The 22,192-nt window shown below is 34.9% G+C and overlaps 1 protein-coding gene across 1 annotated transcript in view; it reads left to right on the top strand.

Moving 5' to 3' along the window:
• LOC111045297 (transient receptor potential cation channel trpm) overlaps positions 1-22,192 on the top strand; it is a 255,258-nt gene that overhangs the window by 70,008 nt on the left and 163,058 nt on the right. The window contains 1 exon segment of the mRNA XM_039421133.1: positions 21,816-21,898. Within this exon segment, the coding sequence (XP_039277067.1) occupies positions 21,816-21,898 (83 nt within the window).

The following is a 22,192-nucleotide window of genomic DNA, read 5'->3' as shown; positions in this document are numbered from 1 at the left end:
TAAGACCTGCACTTACAGTTAGTGCCATTTGGTCATTACAGCTATCGAATCTTACAAGAGAAATGCCATGTAATGTTTTTCATCTACGATCTTAAAGCTTCTCGAATCTTATCGATTTTATTACTCACCCATTCATTGACGAAGTACTGAACAAAGCAAAGTAGGTCACACTGATTGTAGCTTCAATATTTTATGAATGCAAAATAAAATGCTTTATGGAGTTCGAAGTTTACAATTTGCGCAAGATGTTGAAAATTTTATACCGCAGATTTTATTTCCGGTTATCAATCGGGTCTAGTGGTAAGAAAACTTGACGTATAGTGTTTCATGTTAATGTAAGTATTACAGTAAAAAACTTTATAACTTTTAATTGAATCATTAACCCTCTTGGTTCCCACCGACTTCTATTGTTATTGATTTTCTTGGGAAATATTGTTCTTTCAACTTTATTCTATCAAATAGTAAAATTTATCAAATTGATTTGGTTGTCAAACAAAAGTCAAGAAATGGTGCACGAGTTTAGAAGCTTGATACATATTAGTACAATAATAATTCGGCTATCAATGACTATCACTTTCCAAAAACAACTCAAGCAACATAACTTAAAACAATGATATATACTTTGTCAAAAGTAATTTGATATAGGCGAACGCGGCCAGCAACCCCGGCCCGGAAACACCGGTTTCCGGGCTGGCCATATATGTATATATATATATATTGTGAAGACGTGTTTCTGATATCTGCGAGAGCAGTTGCTAAATTCCCTCTTTTGCGAATAAATTCACAAAAAATTAAGGCCGTCCGGCTCGCAAAATTGCTGGGTTCAAACCTCAGCTCTAGCTCAGTGGTAGAAACATGAATTTTCCCAATATAATTAATCACCATAGGGTTCAATGACCGGTGATTATTAATTCTTACCGCTGCTTCTTTGAAGTTCTTGAAGAATACCAAAGAGGAAATCAAAAGAATATTTGATGACTGACTATCTGTAACCATGTACACAATAAAGAATAATAAAGACCAACTATAGTTTTTCTAGTTGATCCTTAAAACGCTTGTCATGAATACAGGTGTTCACCAATTTATCCTTCTGAAATTCCTTAGAACTTACAACGCCAGTTCTTGAAGCTCTCTGGATCCTTATATAATATAACTGGAACCTTATTAATATAATTATCAATAGACTCTTTCTGGCAGACGAATGTGACTATCATCAAAGGATGATAAGTACTGAATGCTCTTAACAAGATTAATATTAATTGATTCAATAATTTCATATGCTGCTGAATATTTTTTTTTTTTGGTACCAAGACAGCTCAAACTGTATATCACGAGATGAATTAGGATAAAATAAATTTCTATGATTTGTATGCTGACATAAAACACAAAATATATTCCCATAAAACAGTGCATATAAAACTTTCTATATCTATAATTTTCTTTAAATAAATTCTTTTCCAAAATCTGATTAATTATCACAGGGTTTACTAGCATGATCAATCTACAATGGTAGATTTTAAAATTTATAAATATACTATACTTAATACTGATACTTAGACTTCCAGTCAATTCAGAATTCTACAATTAAAAACCTGTTCGGTCTGCAGATTTAATATGATATACATTGATCAATTTACAAATAATAATTATTAATAAATTAATAATCAACATGAGATCTCAGGGTTTTATATGAGTTCGGGCCGTGCATGGAAGTAAGCTTCCTACATATATCAAGTAAATTCATAAAATGTTCTTATAAACTATGTGATAGCACTCAACACGTTGTGATTTTTTCTTTAATTTAATTTAACTTGTATAGCGCTTTTGATTAATTCCCTAATTATGCGTAGAAAGGCCTAAAACGAGGTCGTTTGATTTATCACTCACATTAATGACGTTCTTGACGGTCTCGTGGATTGAATTAATTATTTCCAATAATTAATTAGGCAGGTCCCTTTCATCACTGCTGGGCTAACGCGCGGTCCAGATTTCTTATAGATTTCTCTCTGAATTAAAGATATATTTATGGGGAATGAATACAATTACGAACTCTTCAATAACACTGAGTTCACAGATAATTTAACATTAATTACAAATATTTCACATTTAAAAAAGGGGTTGGCTTGATAATTTTAAAATTTAAAGGAAGAAAGAACCCTAAACTCCATGTGCATCCTCTCAGGTCAAGATCACAAGCCAGAAGAAAGTGGTTTTCAGAAAAATTTATCTCTTCCTAGAACAATTTTGTAAGCTTCTTTCTGATTGGCCTTCAATTTAGTAAACTCAATACAATTGGTCGCCTCAGAATCAGGGCTTCTTCAACTTTATAATAGAAAAAATTAAATAAAAAGTTTTTATATAAATATGTGGACTGTTTATCTTAAACTATTTTCATAAATAAATCGCGATATACGATGTTAATAAACAATATACATTTAGTTTTTTATGTGAGTTTTGTATACTCTTGATTTTCGTGCTTTTTAGATTATAATAAATATTTATACAGCAATAATAGTTGTCCGTATCTCTATACATCAACCTTCCTTAGTATATAATACATCTTTTGTGAGTAAATTTTTATAATTCAACCTATATTGGTTGATCGACAATCAGCTGATTCGCTAAGTATTGATTCAAATAACTATCGATTTATTCTAGATCGATTGATTCATTTAAAAGTGTAAACAAATAATTCTAAACTCAATGTACATGCAAACTTTTATTTTTTATAATCTGCCAATAATAAGTAAGCCGCTTTATAATTTTAATTCCGCCAATGGATTCTCAGTTGTTGAATCACAGTTATACATGTTTTCTTATCATTTAGATAATACAATTACTCTTTATCGCTAACAATATTCGATTTAAGTGGATTGATCCTTTGACTAGGTCTAACTTTCTTTTCCATTTTATAATTCTATTAAAAATTCACTGGTTTACTCCAAGTATTCTGTGGTGCTAAAATACCACGTGACAATATATATATATATATATATATATATATATATATTATATATATATATATATATATATATTCAAGCAGATGATAAATTACTATCTATAACCTTATATCTTTCTTCGATAGCCTCAATACAGAACATGTAGACGTTTTTTTATTTTTTCGCTATTTACGTTTGATAATAAAACTAACACTTGATCTGAAGGACTAACAATATTTTTTATGTGTTTCATCAGATACTTGATTCTCAAATTATGATATCTTCTACAATTAATGAAAAAATGCTCCAATGTCTCCAAGCCGGAGCTTCAAGCCAAGCACCCATTCTCCGGATTGAGATTAGTATTTCTACAATTATTATTAAAGAACAAATGCACACCAGTTATCGTTGGTATGCGCAACTGCGTAACACATCTCACTCTATTTATTGGCATTGGGACAGTCAATTGCTCTGCTATTATGAAATTTGGATTCAGTTTTGAATATAGTTGACAAGTAAGAGAACCCAGTGCGTTCTGCCTATCCACCTCTCTCAACAGCCATGAGTATTTATTCAATACAGCAGCATAAGAGTTGCTGAGAAAAAGACGCTTGAGAAAAAATAATTGAACACGCTCGACAGCCTCCTCTCTACCTAGGGACCAGACTTCAGCTCCATACAATGCAGATGGTAGAATTACCGAATCAAATAGTTTAATTTTTCCTAACCAATCATCCGATTTCACCTTTGCTAGAACCGCCATCATTGCACCTGCCTCAGTTTTAGCTTTATTCATGGAAGTTCTACACATTGCTGTAAATTTGCCTGATGCCTGGAAAGTGACTCCTAAATAATTATATTCTTTACATATCCCTATACAATATCCATTGACAAAAAAGGGCCTAAGTGCTCCCAATCTGCCCCTGTGAAATGGTAATACTTTGGTCTTTTCCGAATTCACCCTCAAACCCAATTCCTTACTGTACTTGACTAGACATTTTAATTTATTCCGCATATCCGGTACACTATCCGCCAGGATCACCACATCATCAGCGTACTGAAGCATAATGATATCGTTATCACTGCCAATTCTAAGTCCAGAGAGCCCCTTCTTTCTGAAATAATCCTCCATGTCAGCTATGTACAGGGGAAAAAGAAGCGGACTGGCCGGGTCCCCCTGCAATACGCCCCTTGAGACCCTAACTGGCTCTGAACGGGCACCGGAACGACCTATGTCAACTGCCACCGTAGCTTTGGAATATATGTCTTTAAGAACACAAAGAAATTTACCGCTCACTCCAAAATTACTTAATCTGGGCCACAGCTTACAATGAGGAATGGAGTCAAACGCGGCTTCATAATCTACGAAAATTCCATACATGGGTTGATGCTAGAAGCTTGATATAAGAAATAAGATACCGTACTCATTTTGAAGCTTTGAAATGCTCTCAAAAAGTCCTTATTTTGTGTCGGAAAATGTAGATCAGAGTTAATTTTTTTATTATTGTGATGAACCGACTTGTATTTTGTTAGCAATATATACAAGCACACTAACCTAATAAAATAAATACCTAGTCCAACGAATTGACGATACTGTAAAATTAGGTCTAAAACAGGCGTCAGCTGCATTTCAGCCAATCTTAGATTCGCTTCCCACTACTTTTAACTCATGCTGACTACAGTAAACCATGTTATATTATAGTTACTGTAATGCTGACTAATTGATTAAACTTATACATTTGTGACGTTGTCATTCTCCCTATGATGGGACATTAACAAACGTGACTATGATATAAGTAATGTAAACCAGGAAACCCATTCACTTTATCACCCATTAGTTTTTCAAACTGGTCTTTGGAGGATTCCGTGTTGAAATCAATATTGATACAGTTGAACCTCACTTTATATGTAAAAAGTTTACGATGTGAATCACAGATATAATTCAATCTATCTCACTTCATTGATAACTTCATTACAAACAATATATCAGTGACAAGACTCAGTGACCTTGTAAGTAAACTTTTAGTCTCTACACAATCCCTAAATCCGCATTAATCTTCTATTATGAAGTTGAACTTTCTGTCTCCTTTTCACTGTATAGGATAAAACATTTTAAAATAGTTGGAAATTGGTGTTTGAACAAGGTTTCCTCAGCACAATTGCATCCCATCTGCTGAATTCCCTGAGGTTAGTTTCGGTCCACAATGGTGTCCGAGCTTGAACCACTCCGGCCACAATTTACGAGTTGATAGAAGACAAGATTGGGAAAAGAGTCTGATATGGAGAGCAGAACAGAGATGAAACGAGAGATGTGCAGAGAAAAGAGAGATAGAGAAGAAGATAGATATCTGAAAGTGATAGGTTGCTAGGAAGATGATGGAAAATAAAACAGGAAAAAATTGGTTAAGAGAGCAGACAGGGATAAAGAGAACAGATTCATATAATAATAGACCAGCGAAATTTGAGTAGAGGACGTATTATATACCATAGCAAAATAGTACAGATAGACTCAGAGAACATTTATAGAAAAAGAGTGAGAGTCAGAGAGTGAAGAGCAATCAAATATTAGAAAAAAGTTCAAATATTGGTCACGAGAGATGAGAAAGAACAGAGGGAGGAAGAAATATAGTGAACTTGAATTTTAAAAGTACGTATGAAGTTGAAATGAACTTACTATTGGTAGTGACGATCGTTTCGACCTGATGTTTTAGAATAAGTGTATTTAAAATTCAGGTTAAATTTTAATAGTGGAAAAAGTATGCATATCCACATCAGAGTAAATATGGTGAATTAGAGAACAGGTATAAAAAGGAATATAAAATAGAGAGCTTGTCCAGGAAAATTGTTCACAGAAAGTGAATAAAGTGAAAATGAATCAGAAGGGAATTGAGACGGTGCAAGAGAAAACAGATACAGCAATAGAAAGTATAGGGGCAGTGGAAGAGAGCAGAGACAGTTGCAAATGATGAGAGAGAGAGATTGTCGATTAAAGAATGGATGTGGGAGAGCGGGATTCTTGCAGAGAAAGGGAGAACTGATTCGGAACAAGAAAAGAGAAAGAAAATAGCGATAATATGGAGGAACAGGAGGAAATAGGGGGAAAGCATTGGCAACAACAGGAGAAAATAACAGAGAAAGTAAAAGAAGGATACAGGGAAAAAGGAAGACATAGAATGAAGGCAGTAACTGATATGTGGGAAGAGAGATCAAATATAGTGAAAGGAAAAACTTATGGTCGAAGAGAACAGAGAGATAGTGTGAAAACTAGGAAAATATATAGGAAGAGACAAAAGAGCGTGAAAGAGAGGGACTGAGTGAGTAGCTGAATGGGTGTGGAGCCCAAACTCAGCAAGCTTCAGCTTGAACCACTCTAGTGGTGCCATATTGGCAGAGCTAATACCCCTTTCAAGAGTTATGGGGGGGGGTAAGTTAAGGGGGTCTGAAGAATGGTCAACTACTGTGGCTCACATTCAATCCTTGCCTGTAACATAAAACGCCCACTATCGGTTACTCTGGCCCTGCTCATGTTCCCTCTCACTTTGGCCAACCGCAGTTTTCTTTGGTTAAGTGACCAATTCCCGAAGTCTGCTCCAACGTTTTACCAGTGGTATTGAGGTTTGCTGGGCTGAGGCAGACTGTCGATGTTTCTTCACTCGAATTGTTGAATAGTTTCCGTGCATTGTGCAGATTGACATTGTACTCAGCTTGATAGAATTTTGATAAAATCACTTGTTCGGCGATAAATTGTTCAATTCATTTTCCTATTAGTACTAATATGTTAAATCAATTAATGAATTATCTCATTCTAACGATTGATTCAAAAGGGGACTTCGCACAATTTATTGTACCACTGGATTCCCGAAACATATGATTGAAATACAATCAAAATGGATTCTCATAAACCCCGGAAAATAAATTCCTTGCTATAATCTACAGTATTTGTAAGCAAACACTTGAGCTTATTCGTGATATTAGACTCAATGTAACAATAGCTTCATCGAGTAGATACCTATATTATTAACACGATATGTATCAAGAATGCATAGATTCAAAGTATAGCCCAATCAAATAGTACATCGGACCAAACAAAAATTAAGGTAATTGATTTTATTGTTTTAATCGGTCCATTTGGGTACTAGTAAGAGTAATCTATGGTTTCCAACCAAAATTTCTGAAGGCATAACTTTTGGCAGCCTGAAAACCACGAGATTTTCGTACTTTTTTCAGTTTTTTCACGATATCTCCAAAATCAACTGTTCAATCAATATTTTTGTTCCATACTTTTTTGAAGATCATTAAATTCGCTACAATTTTCATACCCTAAATGTTCTTCTATCTCCAATAGGAAGCGAGTTATAGCTCGTCGAATATTGGTAATTTTTTTCAACACTGCGAAAAATTGCTAAATCCATGTTTTTTCCTTTTTACTTCTTATAGAGTCGTATGTGGTATTTTTTATCGTAATTAGGGTATTACTAAGATGTCAATACAATCACTAATGATAGAGTTGGAACAAAAAAGGTATATTTTAGGGTAGTGATTTAATTTATGCGACTCGTGATCTGGCGCTAACTTTTTTGGATGAATTAAGACTGAATGCTGATTGCTAAAACACATTGCCATTGTTGGGAATAAAAAGTGCACGTTATACAGTGCTATAGTGTGAAAATTATCAAGTACTTATTAGAGTAGATTTCATAAAAATAGCCCAGAGTTGAGGATGAAACAGCAGAGTGCCAGCCCAACACCACCCCCCCCCCCCACCTCCAACACCACACCAAGTGATGTTAACAATTCATCAGGTTAAAATATAAAATATGAATGTAATTTTATTCATAATCAGATGATTTGGGGCAACGTTGCATCAACTCTCACTGGACTATAAACTCACTCTCAGGTGCATAGTCCCCAATCCAGTAGGGACTATAAAAGCTACTCTAGTAGTTGCTCCAGTTTTGTGGAAGTCATGCCCTATTATTGTTGCCTCCGTGGACGTTTGGATGGGCCAGGTTGTGCTTTGTTTTCCTCCTGTAACTCTGGTGCTTTTCCGGCCTCTTTGTCATCATCATTTTCAGGGTTGCCAGAGTCCGGGGACAGGTCATCTTCATTCTCAAGGGTTGCCTCCAGTATATTTTCGCATTTTACCCCATTGCAATTTCTGCAGATGGGTGAACATTTCAGTCCTGCTTTGATGCATGTACATGTCCCAATGCATCCAGTCTTACATTCGCAGGACACAATGTACAGAAGAGACTCTGGTGCAGGCTGCTGTGACATAAATGTAGGCTGAAGAACACTGCCATCACCACTCACCTCATAGACCACCCACAATCCGTTGGACATGTTTTGACTTGCTGTCAAGATTGGATTAGGTGATAGCAGCGGCAGAAGTGATGAGACGTACAACATCCTCAGTTGGTGGGAGTCTTGGTAGGCTAAGTTTACTCCCAGAAGCAGACTTGGCAAAGAGTTGGTAACACAGTTGGTTGAGGGTTAAGTCTTGCACCACTAAACAGAGTCCTCGGAAAAGTTTCTCCTGCAGCCACCACCTCCTGTTGGCATGCATTGGGTTTGTTGAAAATGCTTACTGTGCCCTCCAGGTGTGGGTAGGTTTTGAGTGTAGAGTATAACTTCAATTTTCCATGCCGAAAAAGGCAGATGTTGTGTCACAACCACTTATGGTGTAAATGAAGAGTATGTGGCTGTGGTTTTACTTGTAAGATTGGGGTAAAAAACATTGGGGTAATAATAATAATAATAATAATAACAATAATAATGTAGATTTTGTATACATTCAATCACCATTTCGTTGAATTCTAGAAGTTTATATAATTTTCTGTGCAATTCATAGAAAAAAACTTTAATTTCACTTATTATTGAAATCTGTGATCCAATTATCTCATTTTTTAATCATTATGAGCCTGTAAGATTGCCACTGACCTTATAAGCAACAGCGTCATAGTAACACCATTATCACGATAAATTGATACCATAAACGACTTTAAAAGAAGTAAAAAATAAAAATAAAATGTGAATTTATAAATTTCCTCCAAAGTAGGAAAAATTATCAATTTTCGATGATATAAAACTTCCTATCGGAGATGGACGATATGCCTAAGAGTGAGTTTATAGTCCAGTGAAAGTTGATGTAACGTTGCCAAATCAGCTGATTATGAATAAAAGTACATTCATATTTTATATTTTAACCTGATGAATTGTTAACATCGCTTGGTGTGGTGTTGGGGGAGGGGGGGGTGTTGGGAAGGCACTCTGCTGTTTCATCCTCAACTGGGCTATTTTTATGGAATCTACTCTAGTAAGTACTTGATAATTTTCACACTATAACATTGTATAACGTGCACTTTTTATTCCCAACAATGGCAATGTGTTTTAGCAATCAGCATTCATTCTGAATTCATCCAAAAAAGTTAGCGCCAGATCATGAGTCTTATAAATTAAATCACTACCATAAAATATACCTTTTTTTGTTCTAACTCTATTAGTGATTGTATTGACATCTTAGTAATACCATAGAGAAACAATAGCGTAAGTAGATATCCTATGGTATAGGGAATTTATGTCGCAATTTTTACTGTTATCTCAAGCCAATTACTGTCGATTATTGTCAATTTTCACTGTTTTGTTGGAGTGATAGTGTATGAACGGCACAATTTGAGAGACTACCAGCGTCACACAGCTGCATAGGAAAGAACTATGTGAACTATCGGCTTGGGATAACAGTAAAAGTTGCGACATAAATGTCCTATACCATGGGATATCTACTTATGCTATTGTTTCTCTATGGTAATACCCTAATTACGATAAAAAATACCACATAGGACTTTATAAGAAGTTAAAAGGAAAAAAACATAGATTTAGCAATTTTTCGCAAAGTTAAAAAAAATTACCAATTTTCGACGAGCTATAACTCGCTTCCTATTGGAGATAGATAAACACTTAGGGTATGAAAATTGTAGAGAATTTAATGATCTTCAAAAAAGTATGGAACAAAAATATTGATTGAACAGTTGGTTTTGGAGATATCGTGAAAAAACTGAAAAAAGTACGAAAATCTCGTGGTTTTCAGGCTGCCAAAAGTTATGCCTTCAGAAATTTTGGTGGGAAACCATAGATTACTCTTACTAGTACCCAAATGGACCGATTAAAACAATAAAATCAATTACCTTAATTTTTGTTTGGTCGGGGCTCATTATGATGACTATTTGACTGGGCTAGTATTTATTATTTCTTTTTTTCACATCCAGCTGTTATACTGTTTTAGTTTGGTATTTTTCTGAGAATAAGTACACCTCCTTTGATCTTGAATTTCATCATTCCATCACTTGTGAAGATTAAGTAGAACATTTCCTAATGAATTGCATGAAGAACTTCATTCTATCCTTTGTCAAGTAACGTTGCTGATTTTCTTTTCACTTTTTAATATGAGGATACAATAAAAATAAGCTATGAGTTTTTTTCCAAAGTTTCTAGATTTTATCAATATAATTGTTCTCTTTCTACTCTCTTCCTATACATTCCTAAATTCGTACATATACGTTCCTTGATCTGCGTTTACACCAAAGTTTAATCCTTATAGATTCTATTAGATTGAACATAACTTATCATACTCATTATGATGAACATATCTATAAGGACATTTTGTTAATAACTTTGGTGTAAACGCAGCTTTACATTCTTTATTTATGTTATTCATTCTAATAAAATGAATGCATAAAATTATGCAATCATACGAGTTCCTAAATTTGCCTAAATCATGAGTCAATGGGCTATTTGGCTCATAAATTGATTCATGAGTTCAATGATTGTATCATTACTCAATCAGAACTTATAATATAGTACAACTGTATTCAAAAGTGCTGTTGAACAATGGAATTATATTATGTAGTATTGTATTGACTTGATGAACATCCAATACAAAATTGACTTGAATTAACAATTGATGAGAATAATACAAGGGCAAGTACTGTGGCTTGTTCATAGAATTTTTGTTTCTCTTTCACCTACTATTCATTCACTACTACCTTGATTCTAGTTTCGTATTAGAAGACTTGGGTAATTAGATGAGCGACTTAGTACTTCGATTCTAAATATGTCACTTGTACTTGCCCCATTATAAACTTTGCTCCATAGCAGAACTCTATCAACCTCATTCAAAGTTCCATGCTCTACTTCCCCAAACACCTCCCAGCAACCATCAACCTCTACTACCGGATTCTATCACAAGATGAATTGCGGCTTGATGTGACCAGCACATTGAATAATTCTAATCCTTATCTAACCAATAGAATCGTTTAGAAGCACTACAACAACTGTCAACTTTGAACTCAAGAGGAATATTAAGTTCATCCTGGAGCATGTGGATCCATTATTGCGTGTATTGTTTGAGAATCTATAATCCATTCTAATTGCACTTGAGCGAGGAGCAAGTTAGTAACTTGTAGTAAGTTATCTCTCAGAAGTTTATCGAATTATGTCACAATTGAATCAGTGTTGGATTGATCTAGATTTTGAGTCAATTGAATCATATATATGTAGGCAAATTATCTCTTAGAAGTTTGTCAAATTACTAAATATGTCTTACTAAATATGACCTTACTGAAGTTTACAGATACAATCATAACAATTTAGAGAGCCTTCAGTTTTATGAATAACAACAACTTTGTCTTTCGACTGTTGCCAGTAAAACTTATTATAGTTTGTATAAAATAAATTGAGACTTGCCCTTGCAGCCGACAAATCACAGCGTTGCTAAATTGTGTCAAATTGCAATTTTCTCAAATTTCCGATCCAATCGCTGAATTTTGTTATGACGTATATAATCCCCAACATTCCAGTAGAGTAGAAAATGCTACAGGGCTGAAGTAAAGGGATGAAGGAAATTTAATTTATTATCATAATGAAATTAAAATCATCACATAAATATTGAATATCACTTCTCTATCAAATATCTCTATCGTTTTTCTATTTAATATAACTTATGACAGAAATATGGGATGTCTTAAGAATTTTATACAAGAATAACAGGATAATGTCTCCTATCTACTCGTGTCTGGATAATGTTTATCGAACCAATAGTTATTTTTAAAATATTGATTATTTGTCAATGTCAAAACATTTCGAGCAGAAAAGATACAATTTTCGACATAATAGAAACCTTTTTTATCAAAAGATAAACTGGTGGTGGAGGCAAGAAAGTTTCTCAGAGATAATAGGAATTCATCATCATCGTCATTCAATGATTAGGCTCTGTTGGCCTGTTCCGGCATCCATTTCTTCATCGGTCGTCCGACGCCTCTTCTCCCATCGGGTTTGTAGTGCCAAGCTTGAATTGGAAGTCTATTTGCTGGCATACGAAGTAGATGGCTGGACCAGTCTTCCCTACTTTTCTTCAATATTTGTAATAAAGACTCTACATTCAGTTCGGTTCTTATTACTTCGTTTCTTATGTAATCCAACTTAGTGTAACCTTTGACTGCTCGAAGGAACCTCATTTCGGCTGCTTGGATATGTGACTCAGTTTAATAGGAATAATAGAAATTATTTTTCCAATTGTCAAAAGTAGTCGGTAGAACAGTTTGGCAACGCTGTAATTTCTTCGGATGCAGAGCCAAGTCTCTACTTAACTTTTTTACAACTGCTTCGGTTAGCTTCACATTGATTGAACATTCTCCCGTTCAACTTCCCATTTGCTGAACGGCTTCTGTCATGACAATTATTTTGCTATTCTTTCATTGTTTAGCTTGTGATTGGTTGAATACTCAAATCTCATTGGCTGTTGTCATGTCAATTTCATAGATTGAATCATTACTCATGATTTCTAAATTGCGAAATTGCAACTCTCCCATTGCAATTCGTTGAATTCTCTGTTATTTTTAGCTTCCACTGCCTGTCCTAATAATGTAATCGTTGCTGTCTCAATGGTCAGCTTGTGATTGATCAGTATTTATTTCTCACTCAATCTCCATTTGCTGTTTACCATTTGCTCCAAAACGCTTTTCTCCTATTGGACAACTTGTGTCTCATTGATTTGCTTCTACTCAACTCCTATTGAATCTCCGGCAACATGAAGCCGCAATCAAAGCTTATAGTTTTTACTGTTCATTCAGATCAGTGGACCAATTTTGAGTCGATTTGTGAATCAACAAGTAGGTTCTAATGAATGTCCTTACTTTTCGTGTAAGGGCTACTGAAATTATTGAACCATAATAAAAGTTATGAAGCACCCTTTCTTTCGATCACAACACAACTATTTTCAACTTTTTAAGAGTCATTTACAAGTGTAAATCGCTATTCCTTGTTATCACTATCCATCCACATCAGCCATCTAAACTACGTAAATTTTTCGTTTGTCAGTTCAGATAAACTAACACTATAACCCAGTTTGAAGCTTAGAAGAGGTCAATCCCCATTGGATAATAAGATCAGTTGTAATACGATTATCCCAAACAAGTAGTGAGTGAATGAATTTTAGAGCGCTGCATCCTCTCCAATGCCTTTCCATGGGGATGAACTCGATACCTTGCTGGTGTTAGTCTGGAATAACCGAGTTAAAACTTTGTTGGGTCGTATGAAATGTAAGCGTAAAGTTGAAAGTTGTACTGACTGACCTGGCCGAAGGGTGTACGAGTAATTAATAAAATCTTATCAGGACGGGAGAGGTGGTTGTATATTGTTCTGGAACACGCCAGTCAGTCATTGGGCCGCCATTTTGAGTCGCTTAATTAATATGTGGAGAAGTGGCGGCTGTCGCAGCGTCGCGGCTGCATCCGACTGACAAATTGGGTTTCATTAGCTGAGAGAAATATGTTCGAAACATGAAAACGGTTTGCCAAGTGGATTCGTTCCCAGAAGTGTTTAATGCGCCTACCTCCCAGCTCGATTTCGGATTATATCGTTTTGCTGTCTGTCTGTTTTTTCTCTCCTTGCTGTTCGTGGTCCTCTACTTCTCTCTCGTTCACCTCCTTTCTAACATGTTTCAATTTTTCTACGATACTCTCTCCCTCACATGACCTTTCTTTATCGTTTATCTCAATACCCATTAAAAAAACGAAATTGTATTTTCTTAGTGATTTTTCTAAATGGAGTGATTTGAAAGGCGGATTCACAAACACCGGAACTCTTATTGTATTTCTCACTAGGTTTTTCTTACTTCCAATTCTTCTCATTTTAAAAACTTTCAAATCTCTCCAATTGGAATGATTCTTTTTTCACAATTTTGAACTTATCATGTACTGCTCGTCGTTTCGGTATCAATATTTGTTCACTTTTTCAAATTATTTTAAAAACTCTTTGTCCAACAACTTCATACCATGAACACCTATTGCAATCGGTCACCACTTTTCTCCAATTCTACTTAGGCCTATCCATTCCATACATCCGTCCCTTCTTAAAGTTGTATTTTACACTCTTTCAATTCGTTTTCTCAATTATATTTGATAAATTCAATCTAGTCTTCCCTTAATCTTTATCTCATTTTTCTAATGTTTTCATTTCTTGCAATCATGTATTTTATCTCTCAATTCATTCGTATTACTTACCATTTCCCGCCTAATTTCTATATTTTCTGGTTTCTCTGTGATCTATGGGTTTCCCTGTTTCCTCATTCTTTTGATAATTTCTAAGTTCATTCCTCTATCTCTCACTTCTTGTCTTTCTTACTCGTACATAATCCCTCACATCCCTATACTGACATTAATCTCTACAGTCATTCCTAGTGCACTCATTTTCTCTTATCACCTCTTCACTATTCTCGCATATTATTTCTCTCTGTCAACTCTTCATGATTCACTCATCGTCTATGTCCATTATGAACCATTTCCGTTCCTGGTAATGATCATTTTCTGTGTCGCCATCAAGTCATCTCTGGAAAAATGACATCGAAATGGCTGTTATCCATTAACGGAAGCAACTAACAGAACGGCTCCATTCGCAGTGTTGTTGAATTGCCGTTCCATAGCTCAGTGACACTGATGTTCTTCATATTTCACTGCATTGTCTCTAGATGCTGGGTAATTGCAGCGGAACCCTTTTGATTAATGTCTACCTACGCTTCGTTCTTATTGATTGTACGACTTTCTACTGAATTCAATCTGTGAACATGAAATCCAAAAAGCGGGGCATGGTTTTCAGAAAAATTACTCTTCCTAATAAGTATTATGATTTTGTTTAATTTGGAACGATTTTAGTATGTGAACATATTCTTATGAAAGCGATTATGAATGTAGTTGGTGACTTGTGAAGAACCTAAATGAAATTCGAAAATATTAAAGATTTTGGAATATGACGTCCGAAGATCAACTGAGATTCTAGGGGGCTTTCTTTTCAATCAAAAAGCTCATTTCATCATGCTATATTAAGTTGCTCGGAACGCAGAAGGCTTCTTATTTCACATATCCGATATATATTTCATTTCACCAACTTACTGGACTATTTCCTCTTTTCGGGGATGCTTTTAATTCCAATCGCAGGATTAATGATGCCACTGTTTTGAGTTCTGCATTTTCACTAATATCCTCTTAAATCTACCCTGATCTATCTGATATCACATCTTTCGTTACAGACGCTGAGAAAAAATCACTTCACTTATATGGGCTACTTTTGTTCAAATTAATAAAAGCAATATAAAAAATTGTAGTATTAATTAATAGTATTATTAACTTTTATTGATTAGAAGCTGAGAATATTACAAACAAGAATGAAGAATTAACAAGTATATTCACATTGTAAATTTCAAATAATTCTCAAAAAATTAATTTTCTTCTCATCAATTATTATAATAGCTTATTAAATATTTCTGTAATGCCCACTCTCAACACCTATCATTTCCTCAGCAAGCAGCTTCAAGGTTAGTGGTGCGTAGCCTGACATTGACTGCCATATTGTGTACACAGTGAATCTCATCTGCCAGCCTGTAATAATAACGATAGACGAGTTTTCGTAGTACGCTGGTTGCCATTACCTAGCAGCTCTAGTTACTCAGCCAAGTTTCTCCCTAGCTGAGTGAGTTGAGAGCCGTGAGAGGTCAGGGCTATAGTCAGATCCATTTTGAATTGTCAGCATTGGTTCAAAGGCGAGCATTGATGTTAATTATAAGGAACTCTGACAGATTTGAGTGAATCTCATGATAGACGAAGAATACCTCCCCTGGGTGTGCTGAGATGCGGAGCTTACGCAAGAAAGCAAAAATAAGAACTCTCTGCCCTGTATTTAATTCATCACTCGAACCATTAATACCTTAATGCATTCATTACTCTTGTTTTTACTCTCTCGCAAATGAATCCCAATAGTAAACTTCATTACGTTGCAATCTTCCACTAACATTGAACTTGGCAATCGTAGGTGTGACTATATTGTGTTCTCTGCCTGGCAGTTTATTCCTCTTTCCCTTCAATTCTTCTTCTCTATCTCTTTAACTTTGTATTGAGGGTTGAGTGTAAGGGAGGACCGGCTGCGCCCTAAAGTCGCCCTCCAAGATATTAAATGAAGGCAGCAATCAATCAATCAATCATCCTCCGTTCTCCATACTCTCTTTTTCTTACTCCTATTTCACTTCTTCTTTCAACCTCATCTTCCCCATTTCCCGTGGAATTTTTCTTCTTAATTCTCCTTGAATTTCCTCCTCAAAATCTCTTTCTCTCGTCATTCTCTCCCAGTTTTTCTTGTCCTTCACTACTCCATTGTACTGCTCCTTCTGCTCCTCCAATTCTTCTTTCTACCTTTTTTCCTCATCTCATCGTTCAACTCTTCTGGCTCGTACCCTCCTTGTTTCTCCTCTTCCATCTCGTTCCTCCTTTCTCTCTCTCTCTCTCTTGATTAGATCTTCATTTCTGATAAGTTTTCTTATAGGATTTATCTACTGAAATTTGAAACATTGTTTCCAATTGTATTAATAAATTAAGTTTAAAATTCTCTTTTATTATATGTAATTGTATTTTTATTAAGAGTTTTATTCATTTATATTAATCTTATGTAATCTTATTACATAATAAAATGTAATCTATTATTTCTGTATTCTTATGTAATTTTTTCTTATTTTGTGAAGAGTTGTGTGGCAGAGAGCCAACTCCGCCCTAATAAAGACATATAATCAATCAATCAATTAATCTCTCTCTTATTATTTAGTTCATACATTGCAAGTTTTGTACGTTTGTCATTCCTTCCTCCCAATTTCTAATTTTTGTTTTATGTTGTTCTGTTTCGACACAGCTTGAAAAAACATTCACTGTACCTATTTTTTCTGGTAAATCGAGATTGGACTTCAACTTTAACAAGATTTCCAATATAACATGTAAAACAAACTTTTTACCAGTCAAGTACCTATAGTTATAGTAACTAGTAGTAAAACTTCATATTATGGAGAAAACGTAAGTATTCAAGTGATATTTTTTCCTTCTTATTCCATGATTATAAGCACAACTCACGAAATCGTTTTCTCATAAAATTTCTCTAGTATGTGAATGTTCAATCAATCCCCTTTGGCTAAGATGGAAGGGAGCGATTGTTCGTTGTAATTGGTTCATCTGGATTGAATCTGTAACATTTCATCTAATTGAAACACAATTTTCTCAAAGATTCTCAATAGTTTCAAATATCCAACCTATTATTCTGGATGGCCCTCGTATTAAGGCAACTGAACCATGCCTAACCATGTCCGTTATCGATTTGTACCACACCATTTAAAGCCTCATTGCTAGTGTTAGTGGACCGGTAACCCGATGGGATTAATAGAGTTGCGTTCAAAGTTTATTTCCGAGTTAAGCCATTGTTTGCCGCCGCTAACTACCGTTTAATTTGTTGGGTTGGTTCATTGCAGTAGTTGTTTCATTATGCTGTGATTAAGTTACGTCATGCTCAATTTACTAATTATTAGGACATTAGCTCTTAAATCCCTGAAACAGTGTTTGGTACTCAATTCTACTCACACAGTATTCAGAAATGCAGTACAATGTATGTTTTGTGTCCCAAAATATAAGTCTCAATTTTCAGACACCTCACTAATGCTATCAATCAGGCGGTCTGTGATAAGAAGGTTATATGATAATGCAATAATCAAGTACACTCTATAATCTTAATACCGTACATATATTACGATGCATTAATTACTTACATCTATATTAAGGATTAAAGCGATATTTTCAAATGTATTTTACTTATATAACGGGGTTGGATTATGGATAATGGTTTAGGTATACAAGTATTACTTCAATGAAACTTTTTTTTCATTTACTTCCTTCTGTAATAAGTGAAACAAGAAATTTGAGCGATTTTAATTTCATCAGAGCTCTTTTGCCTACTAGGTCTTGATAATATTTTCTAATTTCTTAATCAAAAATTTTCTCTCCAATCTAAAAATAATTCAATATGTTTTATTGCACTCTCAATCTCCTCTCCTACACAAACTGTCTCCACAATGTAAACATACATCACTCTCCATGTTTACGTTACTTGCTGGTCCCGCATTATCCAGATGGGGAAAAGCTCTCTTGTGTTGGGTAGCAAAGTGCTTGTTTTGAGAGGTTCACAGCCGTATCTGATGCCCCATCCATCTTCACAGGACTCTTGTTAAACGGGTCTATTCAATAAGCGTGTTTTGTTAAACGGGTCTATTCAATAAGCGTGTTTTGTCCATAAACATTCGAAAGTTTTGACCAGAGGAGACATTCCAACATTGGTGAATACTCAAAGCGGATAAAGTGTAATGTGTCAGTCTACTAAGATATAAGATTGATAGTTGTACCTGATTGAATCGTGTTCAGTTTATAGTTAGTGATTTATGAATTTGCATACTTGAACTAAAGTGTAACTCTATTGCAATGATTATTGGTATACGGTTGTATACCAATTGGATTCCAATTGGAGTCCACATTAGGGTCCAATATTGGACTCGGTAATTGTTACTTGATTATCGTGAAATAATCCTAATAATACCAGTTTTTAATGAGTCCATGGATGTGTGTTACGGGAGTGTCATAACTACCTTCCATATGCCTCACTTTTGTTATGTTGATGAAAAATGATATCAATTTCTGTAATCAAGTCATTTTTAACGTTGTGGTTTCCTTATATGAACAGTGCCTCGTATCTTTCAGAAACGGTTGGTGTTGCGGTACTATAGAAATACAGTCATAAAAATGGTGTAATAAATACTCTCTTCCTGTTTTTTACTTGATTTTACATGTTTTGGACTCTTTAGAGTGAAAATTTAGCCCAACATTCACAACTATATGATGAAGTTTTAAACTTGAGAACTACTTCTAATTTCATTCTACTATCCAAAAAAAGGAATGTTATTCATACACTATGAAAACTGAAAATTTATGGTCATTGGTTACGTTTCTTTACAACATTCACAACATCTTTCAAAACACATATCTGAATTAACCATGGTATTCATCGCTGTTTCATTTATTGAATGGTATATTTCAACTAAAATCTGATACAATGTTGCTGAAGAATCTCGTTTCAAAATAAAGCAACAAAGGAAAATTTCTTAGGTTCTCCTAGTCACAAGAGTTCTTGTTATGAGTTCTCTTTACACAGTTCACTTCTCTATCTTTCAATCTATCTCCTCTTTAAAATCTTGCTTGTCTTCTTCGTGTGTTCTTCTCCCCTTTTATCAGTCCCTTTTGATCATTCCTTCACATCCTTCTTCATCATTTCCTTCATTCTATCTCCATTTTTACTCTGTCTTTTCAAGCTCTTCTCTGTTTTATCATCATCTTTATCATTCTCTTGTACCCTCCTCTATTAGTTATTTGTTTTCTTCTCCTGTAATCCATTCATTGTGGATTTGAATGCATTGTTACTCGCTCCCACCCCAATTCCCTTACAGCAAGAGATTCACGCACATTGCTTTGATTACAAGTACAAATTGCCCCCGCTTTCCCTCTCATGAACAGAATGCTGCTAATTTGCCCATTCCATATCTTGGCCATATATCTCAATCTTCATTGTTCTCAGCTGCGAGCGACCATTCTTCTGCTTCACACTTCTTCATTCTTTTTAATTGCCCACAGCAATTACTTGTCATGATATGCTTCTCATAACAATGAATTCTACCCTCATTTTCATCCCTTGTATTTAGTAATAATGTAATGTACAAAACAATAGAATATATCACAAATAACCTCTCATCCTATGAGTATTCCATGATAAGAAAATTCATCATCAATAAATAATTGAAATAGAACATGATTTTTGGAATAGGAATGGAAAAAATTGAAAATCCAGTTAATTTGGTTTAGAGCATTTTTCCAGTAAAATATTCAGAAGATTTTTGATTTGTTATTCTATTGCGGACTAATAAGTCTATTGTGGGCTATAAACCTATTGATCATGAAATTTTTTAAGCAGCTGTGATACGTTAATTATTGTAGATGTGTTATTCAGCTATCCATTCAATTAAAATAGGCTATATTAGTCATAGACAAGAAATTCATTCACATTAATACAATACACTTTTTCCAATGTGGGGAAGATGAATTCTCTACAATTCTGTCCAAGGTCTGAACAGAGCAATTGTTCGGTTTGACTCTCTCGCAATTAATAAGACAATAACATATTGGTGAATTCAACTTGTATAGATGATTATTGAATATCATATTGATTAATGCAATGGAGAGAAACTAGTTTGTGCTTTACTCTATTATTATCAATTCTCATGGCTTTTATTGACCATCGGTGACCCAATGTCACTTCCTCTATCAATGTCACCATCATTAATCTTTATCAAATTGAAGAGATTTTGAAATGCTATCGAAACAAATTTTAGCCTACAAAGTTTCCAGATGTGAATACAATTCTAGGCATCTAGATGAAGGATGTCATGAACTTTGAACCTCGAGCTTTGCATTCAAAGAACAATTCCATTTGAAATTGAATACTTATTGTATTAATGATTAATTCAGGAGAGTGAAACATTTCTGAATTGATGTAGTTCTATACTGTTCCTATTCTGATTCATCCTCTGCAAATCTATGACATTGTAAACTTTCTATCTCCACTGGATACGCTAGAATACACTCTCCATTTAATGCAACACTAATGGCTACAAGCTCGACTGTCCTACCCAACTTAGTAATTCCTTCACTTTCAACACTATCTTAACATGACATCCATTCCAAATGGCATTGTTCGTCTTGTAGTGCAGTATTTCACACGCCCCCCTCCCGCTCCCTTCCGGGTTCTCTGCACCTCGGACGGTTGAGCTTAGCTGAGGAAACTCTTTAATGGCGTTTCCAACTTAACAGATAAGCCAGGACTTTGCTGATCCCCCATTAAGCGTTGTCAATCCCGTGAACTTTGTACCCGACATCGTGTCTTTCGTCAGATCATCGCCCACCACCAACTTTATCCCTACTTTTCTCCTACGCAATTATTCGTTCCTCTTCCATACGCCATTGACACCCTCATCAGTAGACCTTACATCTTGTGAACCCTGACGTGACCTTTATAATGATTATTCGTTAGTCATTATCCTCATATTTTGCATCTTTTTTCAACTTTTTTATGAAGGGAACTCATCGAAAACTATTTGGAGAATATGAGTAAGGTGTGATTGGGGTCTAGGCAGCGAATACAGATTCGCTTAGGGCCAAAAGATAGTGGAGCAGCGAACTTCAAGCTTGACAGTGTTCAAAATGATACTTTCAAATGGATCAAAAAGTCAAAACATAGTTGAGTAGTCGCTGAATATAAATATTTATTCTGGAGCAGAGAAATGAAGTGCACTTGAAGAAAATTTGATTACTTGTTCTCCTGTAGGAGTTTTTTTTTGAGAATTATATGCTGTAAACAGTAATTTATATTTTTCCATTCTAGTGATAATTTTCAAGTTTTTTTTGTGTTTGATTGCAGCTGGCCGCACGCAGTTGGATCGAAGCAACATTTCAGAAGCGAGAATGTGTACGGTTCATACCCAGCTCCAAAGACGAACACAGGTATGGAAACAATTTTTACATCTCGGTATCAATCAAGAGCAGATAGAAACCACACGGTTCATTATCATATTCACAATCTAGTTCATCTTGATATTTTCCTTCTTTAATTGTTCAGTTGACTATTTCGGAACTTGTTGCTTAGGATTAGATGGAAATAAATTAGAAACTGCATTTGCTCAAATGCTAATCGAATTTCCATCTAGCTGTTAACCCTTTTGTCAATATTTGCAGTAGAATAAGTCTTCGGGGTGATTTATAGCGTTCAATTAGGATTTTCGTTTAATAATAATTATT

The sequence above is a fragment of the Nilaparvata lugens genome, chromosome 2 (genome assembly GCF_014356525.2).
Source record: "Nilaparvata lugens isolate BPH chromosome 2, ASM1435652v1, whole genome shotgun sequence".
NCBI lineage: Eukaryota > Metazoa > Arthropoda > Insecta > Hemiptera > Delphacidae > Nilaparvata > Nilaparvata lugens.
Note: the sequence above shows the minus strand (reverse complement) of the source record. Positions and strands in the feature narration are given on the sequence as shown.